The sequence below is a fragment of the Eumetopias jubatus genome, unplaced genomic scaffold (genome assembly GCF_037043125.1).
Source record: "Eumetopias jubatus isolate StellerSeaLion01/CBP00866 unplaced genomic scaffold, mEumJub1_p1.0 scaffold_10, whole genome shotgun sequence".
NCBI classification, from domain to species: Eukaryota; Metazoa; Chordata; class Mammalia; order Carnivora; family Otariidae; genus Eumetopias; species Eumetopias jubatus.
Window position 1 is genome coordinate 98,029,664 of NW_028274816.1, and position 12,391 is coordinate 98,042,054.

Consider the following 12,391-nt stretch of genomic DNA (forward strand, 5'->3'; position numbering starts at 1 on the left):
ACCCAGTTTGTCACCTGCAGAAGAAAGTGTCACACAGAGCTGCAGGCAAATTCCAGCTTCACCTCTTACCAGCTGGTGACCTTGGGTGAATTCCCTAACCTCTCTGAGCCTCGGAGGCCTCAGTATATAATGAGAACTACACAGTCACATATGGCATCACCCAGGGGTATTGTGGAAATCAGCGGTAAAGAGCACAGAGCTGGCCTTTGGTAAATGGTGGTTGTATCCACAGGAGGTACTACAGTCTTGTCGTCGTCATTATTATTCCTCCCACCTCCAACAAGTCCCAAGCTCTCCCCATCCTGTCCCACCTCCCAGCAGAGGGCCCGCCCTCCACAGGTTCCCTTACTTGTGGTGTTGTAGCGGACGCCGAAGAAATAGGCGGGGCAGGGTCGAACCACCAAATGCCCCGCGGGGCTCTGGGGCCAGCAGGTACCAATGAGGTCCACGGATGCATTGCACTGCAGCCCTGGGGGCAGAGACAGCCGGTGAGGCGGGGCGAGCTCCCTACTCTGGTATCCTACCCACCTCCCCACATTCACACACCAGCTGGGAACAAGATGGGAGCAATGACCCCAGTGTAGAGATGAGCTCGTCCTATGCAGAGGAGACATCAAGGAAAGGAATCTGAATTTGATGGTATGGCACGAGGGAGCCAGCGTGGGTTCCAGAGTAGAGGAGGAACAGAGACACGTGAAGGGGGTGTTAAAAGCTGAGATCTTGACTGGCATTTAGAGACAATGCTGGACATACTTCAGGTCCTCTGCTCTGTAGCCCAAGGGCACTTCTCTTGGCCCCTCATTTGATATAGATTGGACCTCTGAGACTTCACAGTCTGGAGCAGCCTGGAACAGACCCAGCCAATCCTTGATCTAGCCCGCCGCACACATTGATGGAACCAGACCACATCTTCTCTGGCTCTGCAGTGAGGAACCAGTTAGATGAAGTTGGCTGAGCTCTTCCCAGGCCTGATAACCACATTTACTGAACATGCAGTGTTTGTGCTTGGACTGTGCTGGGCCCCAGCAGAGAACTGACCAACAAGGGAGCCACAGGGAGAAAAAAGAGGGAGACACCACCTAGGGGGACGGGAAAGGACACTGAACCAATAGACTGGGACACACACTTCAGACTGGGCTCTGCTACTAATTTGCTGTGTGACCACAGGCATGTCATTTGCTCTCTAAGCCTTCGTGTCTTTATTTTTTTAAGATTTTAATTTATTCATGAGAGAGAGAGAGAGAGAGAGAGCAGGGGGAGGAGCAGAGGGAGAGGGACAAGCAGACTCCAGGCCGAGCGCGGAGCCGGACAAAGGGCTCAATCCCAGGACACTGAGATCATGACCTGAACCCAGGCCAAGAGTCAGACACTTACCCAACTGAGCCACCCAGGCACCCCAGCCTTTGTGTCTTTATAATAAAATGAAGAGTTTGGTTCTGATCAGAAATTCTTAATCTCAGTCTACTGGAAGCTTTAAGGGTTCATAGAGACTCTGAAGTGAAAAAATTGGTGTATATGTGCATCTTAATTGGGAAAGGGATTGTGGCTTCATTAGATTCTCAAAGAGGTCTGTGACTCAAAAAAGGATGTTGAAGTCCCCTTCCAAATATTTTCCCTTAATTGAAGAGCTTTTTTTTTTTTTTTTGAGATTATTTATTTATCAGAGAGAGAGCACGAACGGGGGAGTGGCAGGCAGAGGGAGAAGCAGGCTCCTCTCTGAACAAGGAGCCTGATGTGGGACTTGATCCCAGGGCCCTAGAATCATGACCTGAGCCGAAGGCAGACGCTTAACCAACTGAGCCACCCAGGCTTCCCTCAAAGAGCTTTTTGGAGTGGACTGTGTGCATATGTGTATGTATGTGTGTCTCTTGGGGCAGGGTGGAGGCTACAGGAATGCTTCTGGAGGGTAGGGAGGCTTTTAGTCTGAAGTGGGGGAGGCTGGGCTGAGGATGGCCCCCGCACCCCTCCTGATGCTGCCCTTCTTTCTCTGCCTTAGGACGCCCCTCTTCCACAAAAGGCTGGCACACCTGTCCTGTTGAGACCCAGTGTGCCCATCCCAATGGGAGGGGGTGAGTAATTCTTGGGATGGGCACAAGGATGCACAGACAAGCCAGGAAGAGCCATAAACCAGTGCAGGGGCCGCCTCTTCAGGGCTGGGCATCAGCAGTTGCCAAGCCCTGACTGGGGCCCACCTGCCAACTCCTCCCCTTGTTAGCCTGTACTCGGTCTCTCAGGAAACAGCCCAGGGTTAGATGGGCGCCTTTCCCCCGCTGGATGCGGGGCGATGCACTTGTACCTAATGCTGGGCTTCCTTTCTAATCAAATCGATTCATAGGATGTTCCTGCGAATCGGGGCTTAGGGGCAGAGGCCTTGGGACCAAGGGGTTTAACTGAAAGAGAAAGAAGTCTGGGTTGGAGCTTCATGGACACGGGGAGCTGGCGGGCCAGCCCAGGCATTGGCGCTGTGCCACAGTACAGCCTCCATGAATGGCATCATGGCGCGGGGGCGGGGGGGAGGGCAGGGAGGAAAGCAGGCTGTGGCTGTAATCTCTCAGGGGTCATGCCCCTCGTGCTGAGCCCAGAGGTGGGGGGAAGCTAGAGGCAAGTGGCCACAGGGAGGGAGAAATGATATTATGGACCATGCTCGGCTTTTTCAAGGCTCATCCTCATCTATTTTGTTGATCCTCATCCACCCTGCAATGTCATTAGTCCCTTTTTACAGATGAGCAAACGGAGGCAGAGGGACGTTAAGCGACTTGCTCAAAGTCATGGGTCAATGAGTGAAAGAACCAAGAAGTATAGCCAGGTGTTTTTGACTCTAAACTACGTGCTCTTTCTATTATGTCACATGTTGTGCCAATAAAGGGAGGGTAGAAAGCCAAGGAGGCCGCAGGGAAGGGAGAGACAGTTTTGAGGGCTGTGTGCCAGGCATGTGCCAGGTACTTTGCATATACCATCTGATTTAATGATATCATTGTACCTTCGTCAGACGGTTGTCCATTCACTCACTCACTCATTCATTCACAGTGTCTCCTGAGCTGGGCACGGGGAAGACTAAATGGAACATCATGTGTGGCAGCACCTGGAACTTCTCTATCATGCTCTCTTGACGTAGGAGCTGGCCTCCACCCTCCCTTCTCTCTCCCTCTCTCTCCTGCCCTGGACACTTCCCCAGAACCCCTTTGGCAAGAACAGAGGGCTGGGCAGGACTGGGCACCAGTCACAGCCAGGACAGGACTAGAGCCAAGGCAGAAACCAGCTACTAAGCAGATGGCCCTTCTGACCTCGATGACCAGGTACCAGCCAATGGCCAGAGCCCTGACCCACCCACAGCTGGTGAGGAGGTATGGGGGTGGGAGTAGGCAGAACAGACATTATTTGCCCCTAGTCCGGTATGGATTAGGATCCCCTAGCCCCTACTATGGGTCTCATACCACCTTCTGCGGTGAGTGCTAATTCTCTCTGATTTCCAGGTAAGGAAACTGAGACCGGAGCCGCCAAATTGTTTATGCAGAGTCACACAAACACCAAGAGGCAGAGTGGGGTTTGAACACTGGCTTTTGACACCTGTCCAGGGGTCTTCCCACTGCACCATAGAAGTCCCTAGTCTGGGCCACTGGCCCTCATAGCATTTGGTTGCTATTTGGTTTTTAGCCCCTGCTGCCGCAGTCTCTCTCTTCTCCCTCCTGCCCCCCCCCCCCCGCAGCTCAAAGAAGGCTGCTTGGGGGGCTAGGGAGCGGGGTAACACTGCCATGGACATGACCTTTACATTAACAGTCCAGAAAATCCTGGAAGGAATGAAAGTCTGTGTGCGAGAAGGGAAGAAAGGGAGGGACAGTCCTCAAGAATGAAGAATAGAAGCCATCAGCATCACAGCCTCCCTGCCGGGCTGGACCTGGGTGGGCGGGGTCCGATGGAGGGGCGTGGTCAGACGGGGGCGTGGTCAGAGGCACAGGGCCAATCAGGAGCTGCGGCAGAGCCCGGGCTGGGAGAAGTCAGTCCTAGAGTAGGGAGCCGGTTGAGCAAGAGGCAGGGAGTTAGAAGTGGAAAGGAGGCTGGAAGAAGGGGGGGCGGGGGACGCAGAGGTCGAGGGAAGGGAGGAGGCTGCAGGACAGGGCCTCAGGCGCCGTACCTGGCAGTGGGCACTGCCCACCAGACCTCTTGGCCCGACCGCCTCGAAGGCACCTTCCGCAAGGTGCCTGCCTCCGCGGGCCACAGCCCTTCACTGCTCACGCAGGGATTTCAGCTCACCACGCTGCGTATACGCGGTCCCTGGGGATCCGGCAGAGCCCGGGCCTCCAAAGGGGAAGAGTGTGTAGGCAGGGAGAACCAACCATTGCTGAACACTACTGTATACCAGGCAGTGTGAAGGGTACTTCTGGAAATTCACACCACTCATTCAATCCATTTAAATGACTTGAAGAGAAGAAAAGGGGGTGGGAGCAAGTGAGGAAGGAGAAGGGGAGAGAGAGGAAATAGAAGGAGACAAAGACACGGAGAGTAAAACAGGGAAAGGCAGACAGAAAGCCAGGAGAAAAAGGTACAGGGAAAAATAACTCCAGAGGTGCTGGGGGTGGGGAGGGAGTGGGTCTCCTAGTTGGGAAGCGGAGAAGGAAAGGAAGTCTGGATGTCCCTCGGCATGGGGGCTATAAAGACCTAGAGGTCAGGGTGGTTGGACTCTGATTCTTGAGCCAAGTCCCCTCCATTTGTCCCACTGGCACAAATGCCCAACCCCTCCTGCTCTCCTGGGGCTATTTTCCCACTTGGATAGCATAGTTCTGGGGGTGAGGAGCAGTTTGGATGGGAGTAAACTAGCCTTGCAAATAGCCAGGCCGATTTACCGGCCAGGAGCTACTGTTTATTATGAGTCAACTCCTCCCCACACCAAACTGTTCCAGGTCACCCCTCCTGGCCAATTAAGTCATAGATGGGGAGGAATAATGACTTTGCTCTTTATTCAACAAGTTTTTACTGACCTCCTAAGAAATTTTCTAGGAGCTGGGGACACAGTTCCCTGTTCTAGGGGCTGGGAATACAGTTATGAATGAAATAAGTGCCCTTCCCTTAGTTGGGGGTGGGAGGTAAGGGCTGCAGCAAACAGACAGAAAGACAGACAGACATAGCTGTTAAGCAGTGAGAATGCTATGAAGAGAAAGCAAACAGGGTAAGGAGATAAAGATTGCCAGGACCGCTATTGTAATTTGGTGCTAACAATTAAGCGGAGACCTAAAGGAAGTGAGACAGGGAGCCATGTGCACATCTGGGGGAAGAGTGTTCTAGGCAGGGGGAACAGCGCATACAAAGGCCCTGAGGCTAGTTTGTACTTGGCATGTCTGAGGTTTTAACATTCCTATCGCTTGATGGCTTGCTCCCCCATTCATGAGGCAGCCAGATCCCTTCAGCGTCATCCCTTTTTTCTGGAGGCAAGGGAGTGGAACCAACTGGGCTAGAGTAATGTGTAAGACTGGTCCTGCATCTTCCTCTAACCCCACACGTGCCCACTCCAATGCTCATGGGAGCACTGCGGTTAGTCCCAAATCTGTGCAAATGGAGGGAAGAGGAGAGAGGAAGAGGTGGACAGCTCCCTCCTGCCTCTGACAAAACCCCTGCTGAGTCAGGGGCCTGGGGAGCCTGTTTTAATGAACCCGATGAGAACCCTTTGAAGGTGGCCTACTTAATGCTTGTGCACAATTGGGCACTGGTTTCTCACCAGGCTCAGGGTCCGAAAGTGCTCAGCAGATCCTTCTGTAGTAGGTAACTTCAGAAGGAAATCAGAATCTGGGTCCCGTCCCCAGTTATTTTGGGTGTCTCATTAGCGGCTTCTGAATGAACGAGAGTAGGTGGGCACTTCGCAGCAGCCCTGCACTTGTGTGGTTAAGCTCAAGAGAGGGACTCAGCCAAGGCTGCCCAGAATGGGAGCAGCCAGGTGGCCCAAGGGCAGCCTCTGAAATAGACACTCTTGCCCATTCAGAGGAAGGCGCTGTTGGGATGCACGGGCAGGGGCTCTGCCTGGGTCATCCAGCATGGAGAAGGTGGCAGAGGGCAGGCAGAGAGTCCTGCTCTTGTCTTGGCCACCTTGTGGCTGAGCTGCCTCTTTTTTGGCTGGGTAGACTGGAAAGAAACCTTTGCTGGTATGTGACTCATCAGGACAAGTGGCTGGGAGCCTCCTGTTCTGTGGGTTTGCGAGCTCTCTGCTTTTGCATTCCTGGCACCTAGTAGAGTGCCAGGTACATAGTAGGTCCTGAGGGAAATCGGGGGCTGTGTGTAAACCCTGTATAGGTGTGGGGAACTGCAGGGGTGACAGGCCACACCCGGCCTTGGGCACTGTGGCTCTCTGGGCAGCCACATATGTGGTGGCCCATTTGATTCAAATCTTGGGGCTACTGCTTAGTAACTGTGTGTGCTTGGGCAAGTTACTTAACCTCTCTGAGTCTTAGGTTCCTCTTCTGTAAAATGAGGATAAAAATACTTCCTGACAATATTGTTATGATGATTGAATGAGATTCAAGTACTTAGAATGGTGTCTGACACATAGTAGGTACTAAATAAGTATTAGCTATTATTATTAACATTCATGACCTTAACACAAGGGATAGGAACGAATGACCCTCGGTCCTTGTCAAAAGTATGAGTTCATTTGTCTCTGATGTCATTAGTCAATAATTCTATTACTTTCTGGTATTGTCATATTTATGCCATGATTTTATGAGCTGCCAAGTCTGTGATCTGCCACATGATGGAACTTTGGCCCTAGGGATCCACCCTCTCCCTGCTCCTGGCATATGAGAGGACCCCCAAAGGCCCCAACTCCGTGCCAGCCACCCCAGCCAGACGCCCGTCCATCTGTCCCGGTCCCTCCACCCCACCCTCACCATCTGTCTCTACCAGTGCCCATCGGTCTGGGTAGGTCTTGGCATTGGAAGACAAATAGCTCATTCTCAGAGGCTGTTGTGGAGGGTGATGGATTGTATGCCATGAAGCCCGCCAGGCTGGGCTGGGCTGAGAGTAGGGGCACGGAGTACAAATTGTGGGGGAATGAACGACATTCATCATGGCCTGTTGCCTCCAAGGACAGGTGACACCTGCGTGGGCTCAAGAGACGTCACTGCTCCACGCACAAGGAGCAAGTGAATGGAGGCTGACCTGGCCTCAGTGCCTGGGGGACTGCGGGCAGGGCCCTTCATCTCAGACTCAGGCCCTGGACAGGTCTCTTCCCTCCCTGTCTCTCTCTGTTAGAACTCCAGACTCTTGCTCAAGAATTTTCCTATTCCCCATGGCCTGGCTTAGCCAACTTTGCAGCCAGATGCTCCGGGCTCCCGGTGACCTCCCCAGGCTTACTGCTCTTCCCTCCTCACTCCTCCCCTGTCATTCCACCAAGCCCCCCTGCTGGTCTTCGGTTAACTCTAGCTTTGGCTCAGAGCCCTGGCTCTTCGCTGCCAGTTCATACTCAGAGTCTCTCAGAGACTCACTGTGAAAGTGATTTTTCAGGAAGCCTTCCTGCATTCATACCACCCCTGATCTATCCTCCCTGCCACCTCCAGTGTTGTGAGCAATTCATAGCAAATGCCTTCTCCTCATTCCAGCTATATACGGTTCGCACTTTCAAAAGCCTGCTGATGTTACCAACAATCATAAACAATGCTCACTAGTGGTACGGCTCTCTACAGTTTGTAACATATTGCCATAAAACTTAGTGCATTTAGTTGTTACAGATCCTTGAGGTAGGTACCAACCCCCCACCCCCGCACCCAACTTTATAGTTTGGGCAAAGCGAGGCTCAAGAGGGTCAAGGGCCTGCTCATCCCTGGGGCTGCTAGAGGGGCCCCTAGGGTAGAAGGACAAAAGAGCGCGACCGTGAGCATGGGACGCAGTTGGCCTTCTCCATGTCCGGAGCTCTTCCTCTCCCCCAGGCTCCTCCCACAGTGAAGGTTCAGGAGGCCCAGCGGCAGCTGCTCAGAGGTGTGGAAGCCTCCTCCCCCCACAGGCCCAGGCTCAGAAGCTCATGCCTTCTGCCTCCCTGCTGGCAGCCTGTGGCCACCTCTCCACCAGCATGCGCCTTGTGCTCGGCTTCGTAGTACTGTGTTTGTGGGCTTGACTCCCAGACCCAGATGGTGAGCCCTCTTTGGTCCCCTCATGGCTTCCAGGGGGCCCAGTTCACAATAGGTGCTCAATTCATGAGTTGGTTCGAATCAAGGAGAGACCCGGAGAGGAAACCGAGTCACCACCCAAGAACAGCGAGCCTCCCAAAGACCTTCAGGTGCAGGGGCCCTCCCCACCTTTGCTGGGCAGCAGCCTCCCCAGGAACCCTGCTTCAAGTGGCCAGGGCGAGGGTTCACGGACCACACCCGAAGTTAGAAAAGACATGGCCTTGGACGCCAAAGGCCTGACCCTCCCATGCCTCAGCTTCCTCACCTGTACGGATGCTGAGTCTTAAACTCGTGTGAGACGTGAGATAATTCTACAAAAGTACTTTGCAAATGGTGTGCTTGTACAAGTTATTAGTAATATTTGTAGTTATGCAGTATTTTCTATTGAGGGGGTGTAGAGCCAGGCTGCCTCGGCTCAAATTTTGGCTCTGGGACTTACTAGTTATTTTCTTTGCGCCTCAGTTTCCTTAGGTATAAATGAAAATTGGGTTACTATATCTCCAATACCTCCAAGAGTGCCTGACACATAGTTAGCACCCGACAGCATTGTGCTTTGGATGTTTTTAGCAGCAGAGAACGGTGGCCCTTCCTCCCCACGGGCGCCTGAGTCGCAGCCCAGCCCTCTGCTCTGTCGGTTCTCACAGCAGGGGCTGGGGTGACTTCCCCCATTGTCCGCCCCATGGCTGATGCTCTGACCTCACGGCAGCTCTCCTTCCCACCACACTTGCACCAACCTCAGGATCCTCCTGAGCACAGTACTCTGTGGAGATGTGATGAGCTGCGTGGGGCTGGAGAGAGGAAATCTCTCTGCTCTTCCTACCTTGGGGCATGGCTCTGTGTGCAGGCCCCCGGAGCCCCAGGGGAGGGGGCCGTGGAGACCTGGAATCTTGCACCACTGGGAGAGGGGGACTCACCAGAGACATTGCCAGCCAGGGACAGGCTCTCGCAGTGCTGGTCCTGGAAGGAGGCGGAGATGGGGTTCAGCCCCAGGAGGAGCAGGGCCTGTGCGCACAGGGAGGCGAGGGACACCGTTAGACTGTGCTGTGAGCTTCCTGCTTCCCCTTGCTTCCCCTCGCCCCAACTTGCTCTCCCTCTCCCCCCATGTCCTCTGTGTCTGGAAGGTCTGGAGCTGCCCTGTTCTAGAAGGGCTTGGAAAGGAGGCAGGTAACAACAGCAGGAGCCTAGGTTCCCGGGACAATGGTGAACCTTCTCCCGGAGACCTGGGACCTTCATGGAGGCTACGCCTGAGGAAGCCACCTGTATCCGCATGGAATCCCAAGGATGGTTCACCTGTATCCCAACACACACACACACACACACACACCTGCCCGCTGGGCGCTCGTGGGCTCATAGGTGTCTTTCAGTAGTGCACCTGCTGGCCTCCCTCCAGAGCTGCAGGCACTCAGAGGGCTCCCATCCTCACCCAGCCGATTACCAGTCACTACAAATTCTGCCTCATCCTTCATCAAGCCCTTTTACAGCTGCCATGGCTCTTCCTTCTCCCTGGGGGCTGCGGTGGCCGTCCGTGTTTGCAGATGAGAAATGGAGGCCCACGGAGGTGAAGGGGTACATGTGTCTGGAAAGATGCCTGCCCTACTCCAGGGAGAACTTTTGCCCCTTACCCTCCCGGGGGCTCCATGTCACTCTGACTCCAGAATTTTAGCCCATGTGGGAGGAGAGTGGCAGGGCCCCCTTCAGCTAACACCCTCACACAATCACTGCGTCCCCCTCCTTTGGGGTCAACACTGCCCCCCACCCCACCTACGGAGTTAGAGTTAAAAGAGCCCTGGCATCTAGCCCTGGTTTCACTGTGTTGCCGGGGGTGGGTTACTTGACTTCTCTGGGCCTGTTTCCTCACGTGGAAATGGTCCTCCCTCCCTCCCAGGCTCCCACAATGCACTGTTTGGGCCGTCCTTCGGAGGAGCACACTGTGCTCCACAAGGACAGGAATTTTGTTTTGGTCATGGTGTTCAAATTTGCTGACTACCTTCACGAATCGCATTGTATGTGAGGTCTACAACAGGCACTCAATAGGTCAGGTTGGTTGATTGGAACTTGGTGATTTTTATTTAGTCATAGGTTAGAAGCAAGGCAGTGGTCTCCCCTGGGATTTGAGGTTCAAGGGGATAAGAAGCACGTGGGGGGCTGGAGTATGGAGGGGGCCTGTCCATTGGTGGGGACATGGGTGCCAATGTCCAGCAAAGCTCTGTCTGCCTGACCGAGCTCCCAAGGCAGGGGAGCCTCACAGAAAGTTGTCCTCCACCTCACCACCCCTGCTCCCTGCTCTTTCTTCCTGGGGTCTCCTCCCTGGGACCCTCCCCTGGACCACCTGGCGATGGTACCTCTCAGCCCCAGGCCACTTCCGCACAATCTGCAAACTTCACTACAGAACTTCAGAGACAGAGAGGTAGATCTAGAAGCTGTCTTAGCCACTTCCCAGCGGGCATCTGAGATGGGGAGAGAGCCAGGGGCTTGTCCCATGGTGAGCAGGTCTCTATTTCAGTCTAGGGCCAGCCTAGCAGCACACAGCCTTTGTGCACAGCCCTCTGGGGCGAGGGTGAGGAAAGTGAGGCACTCACCTCGGGTCCAAAATTTCAAGGGATGCCAAAAAGACACATAATATTTCAATGCAGTATTTTTTAAAACTAAATGAATGCAAAAAAAATCCACGATGGACAAAAGATCAAAAACTTTTTTAAAAAGACAGGCTCTGTAATAGTGCTGGGCCTATTGGAGCTTGGGGTAAAGGGAAAAATCAGTAATGATATTAAAATATTGTTTATCTCCATTATGAGATTTTGGACACCCTTAAATTTTGTGCTTGAGGAGAAGGCCTCACTCGCCTCACGCTAGTCCCAGCGCTGCCCTGCTCTCCCCAAGCTGGACACCCCCCCACTTACCCTTTCCGGACCTCAGGACCTTCCTCCAGTCCATAGAAGCAACCTGATCTGCCCTTTCCCAGAAGTGAGCTTTCCTTGCTCACCTGCCATGAATATCCTCTCCTACCCTGCGCCCCCCTTAGCGCCACCCACCTTCCCCAGTAGCTGCCCCTCCCCACTCCTGTCTCATGACAGAGGCAGGCTCTACTCCCTTCTCTCCCGCCTTCTTTCCCAAGGTGGAATCAAATGCTCCCCACTTCCGGTCAGAGTCTCTCCCACCCTCAGCCTCCTGCAGGAAACCCCCGTTGACCCTAATGATTCACCCACATGTCCCCTCAGCATGTGCCTGAGTCCTTTGTGGGCTTTGTTTATTCTGTTCACTTGCTGGCACACTCCTGTCACATCCTAGGAGTCTTTCTGCTCTGACTGGGCCAAACCCCAGTCCAAGAAACATATCCCCAGCCCTGCACCCCCACTCTCTGCCCAGCACTCGGGACACTTGGCTAACTCGCTCCTGGGACTTGGAAGTGATTAGAACAAACCCATTCATCTCTCTGGCCCCAAGGAACTTCTAATACTTTATTAACCAGTAATTAAACTTCACAGTCCCCAGAGAGATGGAGAACTATCTTTACCCTCATTTTCCAAATGAAAACGCAGGAGAGAGAAGAGGAAGTCACTAGACCAGCCAGCAGCTCTTGCTAGTTAAGCAAAGAGTAGCATCCTCGCCGACAAACCTGCATTGCTCAGCTCGGCACAGAGCTCTGTGCTATGCCCAGAGAGGGACCACTCTGCTGGGACGGCCAGAGGTCCCTTCTAGAAGGAAGCTAGGAATCCCTGCCCCCAGCTTGTCCCCCGCCCTCCCCCACCGCTGCCTCTGCCACCTCCCAACACACAGACACACACAGAATGGGAGCAGGGCTCGCAGAGCCAACTGTCTTTCAGGCCAGTGAAAGAAACTGGAAATGCTCTATTTGAAAATATCAGCCCCCCTGCCTGACATTCCACCACTATCCTTCTAATCCTAAAACCCTGCTTTGTGCTTTGTGCCTTGGTCTTTCAAATCCCCCTTGAAAGCACACTGTGTTCTATCCACATTAAATTACTTATCAATGCCCAGTCACCGGATCCTGCTGGTGTCCACACACCTTTGCCCTTGCGGTTCTTTGCCCCCTTGCACCCCCCACTCCTGACTCACCACTGCACCCAGTGAGCCCTGCAGTCCTCGAAAGCCAGTTCCAGAGCCCTCCCCTTGGCAGCCCCTTCCCCAACACTCCAAAGCAAAGCAACACAACTCAGTCACCCTGCTAATGGACCCAGGCTCCTGTGCACATGGCACCAGACCCAGGTGCTCACGATGCTCAC

General features: G+C 53.8%; 1 protein-coding gene across 1 annotated transcript in view; it reads right to left on the bottom strand.

Moving 5' to 3' along the window:
- CRHR1 (corticotropin releasing hormone receptor 1) overlaps positions 1 to 12,391 on the bottom strand; it is a 47,024-nt gene that overhangs the window by 16,241 nt on the left and 18,392 nt on the right. The window contains exons 2-3 of the mRNA XM_028087531.2: positions 9,062 to 9,149; positions 350 to 469 (exon numbers count right to left, since the gene is read on the bottom strand). Coding sequence (XP_027943332.2) covers positions 350 to 469; positions 9,062 to 9,149 — 208 coding nt within the window. The remainder of the gene's footprint in view (positions 1 to 349; positions 470 to 9,061; positions 9,150 to 12,391) is intronic.